General features: G+C 56.4%; 1 protein-coding gene across 1 annotated transcript in view; it reads left to right on the top strand.

The window, feature by feature from the left end:
- Window positions 1–6: 6 nt before the first annotated feature.
- LOC142485307 (eukaryotic translation initiation factor 6) overlaps window positions 7–3,921 on the top strand; it is a 33,712-nt gene continuing 29,797 nt past the window's right edge. Inside the window, exons 1-3 of the mRNA XM_075584353.1 lie at window positions 7–71; window positions 247–382; window positions 1,780–1,865. Of these exons, the coding sequence (XP_075440468.1) occupies window positions 276–382; window positions 1,780–1,865 (193 nt within the window). The 5' untranslated portion in view covers window positions 7–71; window positions 247–275. The remainder of the gene's footprint in view (window positions 72–246; window positions 383–1,779; window positions 1,866–3,921) is intronic.

Raw genomic sequence — 3,921 nt, 5'->3', positions numbered from 1 at the left:
TCGTGTTTCCTCGCCCTGTACGCGGAGGGGAGCGGGTGTCAGCAGCACAGCGGGTGATCATTGCTCGGCGGGTAAGGCAGCAGAGACTTGCTCGTTGTAATGACCCCTCCCCCCGTTGTGGGTAATAGCGTTGAATGAAACCCCTGATCTGCCGGACTGGGCCTGCAGTGGGCGGGCTCGCCGCGCCTCACCGGCCCCAGTGACAGGGAGGGTGTGTAACCAGCGCCGTCTCTTCTCTATCCGCAGCGAGGGGAAGGTCTCTCTGTGAATTAGACATGGCAGTCCGGGCCTCCTTCGAAAACAACAACGAGATCGGCTGTTTCGCCAAACTCACCAACACATACTGCCTGGTGGCCATCGGGGGCTCTGAAAACTTCTACAGGTCGGTGGGGACTGTCACCTTGTCCCATAACACTCCGCCCACCCGCGTGGCATCGCGCCCTGGTCCTGTGCGAGTCGGTGTTACGCGTGGACCTATATATGGGTCACTTTCTGTATTACATACTGTACACAATCAGACTTAGCTGGGATATCCCTTATGTAAAGGATTGGATCACATTATACACCGCTTTCTGGCCAAATAAAAAACCTATTCACAGTTAGAATCGCCCTCTTAGACCCAGCTTCCTAGTTAAATGAATTTTAGTGGATTTGTTGTGAGAACCAATGTCTCCCTGTGACTCGCAGCATTGGCCTTCATAGATTTTTATGAAACTACTTTAGACACACAGCCCCCTCTCAGATTTTAGGGGGTCACTTAGGTTTTTTTACACACCACTGACATGAACATCATTTTTTTTTAACCTACTGTATAGGCTTCAATGTGTGTACTGTATATCTTTATATAGCGAGCTTCACAGCAATACTACATGTGACAATCATATATATAACAAATAACACAACAGGAATAAGTGCTTCTGATATACAAGTAACATTTAGGAAAAGGAGTCCCTGCTCCGAAGAGTTTACAATCTAATTGGTTGGTAGGAAAAACGTACACAGACAGTAGCAGGGCGTTCAATAAGATTGCACTTTTACAGACTGCTTAAGACCCACCTTTAAACACTTGCTTATCGAAGCATATGAGTAACTCCATGGCTGATACTTTACACCTCATACATAAACGATGGCCCCTTGCAGATGCACTTACGAGAACGCCCTCCTACTTTCTCTGTACGTTCTTCCTACTTACCAATTTGATTGTAATCTCTTTGGAGCAGGGACTTCTTTTCCTTAATGTCACTTGTCTGAAAGCACTACTTCCCATTGTGTTTGTATTATTTATTTATGATTGTCACATGTTTTACTGCTGTGAAGTTATGTACATTAATGGTGCTATATAAAGACATACATTGAAGCCTATAAAGTAGGTTAAAAAAAAATTGCTTTCAGTGTGGTGTAAAGAAAACCAAGTGATCCACTGAAATCTGAGGTGTGTGTGTGTGTGTGTAAAGTAGCTTCATAAGTCTATGAAGGCCAATGCTGTGACCCATAGATAGACATTGTTTTTCAGAAGTCCACTTAATTTTAACTGAATAGGTTTAATTTGTCCAGATAGCGGTTTACAATGTGATCCTAATTGTGAATCGGTTGATACCATCCAACCTTTTAATGCTTTGTGAAACTTTATGCACACAACAAAGCGGATTAACCTGGTTTGGATGACTGTGCCGCGTACGTTGTTACGGCTTTGTTAGGGGGGAAAAAAGTTGTGGTTTGCAGTGTTGACGTACATTTTCAAGGTTACTATTTTTTTTTTCATCTTGAACTTTTTTACAGTGTATTTGAGGGTGAACTTTCCGAGACAATACCTGTTGTCCATGCATCTATTGCGGGGTGCAGAATTATTGGAAGGATGTCTGTCGGTGAGTATTGCATAGATATCCTGTGTGTTAAAACGGCAAACCCAGCCGCTCCATTCTCCAGAGTTGAACCGTGGTATTTACAGCTCCAGCTACTGCCATTACTCAAAATACTTACCTGTGAAGTTGCTGGTGCCTCCAAGGGATACAAAATGGCGGTTCAAATCTTATGTCCTACAAGCCAATAGGAAGCTGTTATCTCATCCCTTGCGGTTTCCTATTGGACAGCCATTTAAATCCCCCTAGAGAAACCAGGCGATGGTTCTGATAACTTCACTTGTAATTGTCTTGGGAGCCGCGGAGTCCTCACAGCTGAAAGTACCGTGGTTCCGCTCCGATGGATCCAACTGGCGCCAGTCCTGTAAATAGTTTTTTTATTTTTTTCCACGAGGTTGCTGCGCTTTTCCTTTTTATAACCTTTCACAGGGGAATTTAAACTGCTATTAAGTTAAAACCTCAAATGACTAGATAGGATAAAAAGCCATGATACAAAGATCAGACAAGTATAGGGATTTTTTTTTTTTTTTTTAACGTTTTCAGGTCAAAAAATGTTACTGGTTTTCACTTACGCGGCTATAAAGGCGGTTGATTTTTTGTGGTCTACCTCAGCGAAATTGTAATCCAGTTTATATGCACCGACACCACAGTGGCAGTAAAACACACTAACAAATGTCTTGCCATTTTTATATATCACTAGCTGATAAACCCGGCGTTGCCCGTGATTGCTGGGGCGGGGGGCGTGGAGAGGCGGCGAAGGGCAGGGAGGGGGGCGAAGGGCGAAGGGCAGGGAGGGGGGCGAAGGGGGCGAAGGGCAGGGAGGGGGGCGGAGGGGGGCGAAGGGCAGGGAGGGGGGCGAAGGGCAGGGAGGGGGGCGAGGGGGCAAAGGGCAGGGAGAGGGGCAAGGGGGCAAAGGGCAGGGAGGGTGGGGGCAAGGGGGCAAAGGGCAGGGAGGGTGGGGGCGAGGGGGCAAAGGGCAGGGAGGGTGGGGGCGAGGGGGCAAAGGGCAGGGAGGGTGGGGGCGAGGGGGCAAAGGGCAGGGGGGGGGCGAAGGGCAGGGGGGGTGGGGGCGAAGGGCAGGGGGGTGGGGGCGAAGGGCAGGGGGGGTGGGGGCGAAGGGCAGGGGGGGTGGGGGCGAAGGGCTGGGGGGGTGGGGCGAAGGGCTGGGGGGGTGGGGGCGAAGGGCTGGGGGGGTGGGGGCGAAGGGCTGGGCGGGTGGGGGCGAAGGGCTGGGCGGGTGGGGGCGAAGGGCAGGGCGGGTGGGGATGGGGGCGAAGGGCAGGGCGGGTGGGGATGGGGGCGAAGGGCAGGGCGGGTGGGATGGGGGCGAAGGGCAGGGCGGGTGGGGATGGGGGCGAAGGGCAGGGCGGGTGGGGATGGGGGCGAAGGGCAGGGCGGGTGGGGATGGGGGCGAAGGGCAGGGCGGGTGGGGGGGTGGGTGGGGGCGAAGGGCAGGGCGGGTGGGGGCGAAGGGCAGGGCGGGGGGTGGGGGGGTGGGGGCGAAGGGCAGGGCCGGTGGGGGGGTGGGGGCGAAGGGCAAGGCCGGGGGGGGGGGCGAAGGGCAAGGCCGGGGGGGGGGGGGGGGGCGAAGGGCAGGCCTGGGGGGGGGGGGGGGCGAAGGGCAGGCCTGGGGGGGGTGGGGGCGAAGGGCCGGGGGGGGGGGTGGGGGCGAAGGGCAGGGGGGGGGGGGGGGGGCGAAGGGCGGGGGGGGGGTGGGGGCGAAGGGCGGGGGGGGGGTGGGGGCGAAGGGCAGGGGGGGGGTGGGGGCGAAGGGCAGGGGGGGGGGTGGGGGCGAAGGGCCGGGGGGGGGGGTGGGGGCGAAGGGCCGGGGGGGGGGGTGGGGGCGAAGGGCCGGGGGGGGGGGGGGGGGGCGAAGGGCAGGGCCGGGGGGGGGGGGTGGGGCGAAGGGCAGGGGGGGGGGGGGGTGGGGGCGAAGGGCAGGGCCGGGGGGGGGGGGTGGGGGCGAAGGGCAGGGGAGGGGGGTGAAGGGCAGAGCTGGGGGGGGTGAAGGGCCTGGCCGGGGGGGGGGGGGGATGTGAAGGGCCCGGCCAGGGGGTGAAGG

This window comes from Ascaphus truei, unplaced genomic scaffold, assembly GCF_040206685.1.
Source record: "Ascaphus truei isolate aAscTru1 unplaced genomic scaffold, aAscTru1.hap1 HAP1_SCAFFOLD_55, whole genome shotgun sequence".
Taxonomy (NCBI): Eukaryota; Metazoa; Chordata; class Amphibia; order Anura; family Ascaphidae; genus Ascaphus; species Ascaphus truei.
Note: the sequence above shows the minus strand (reverse complement) of the source record. Positions and strands in the feature narration are given on the sequence as shown.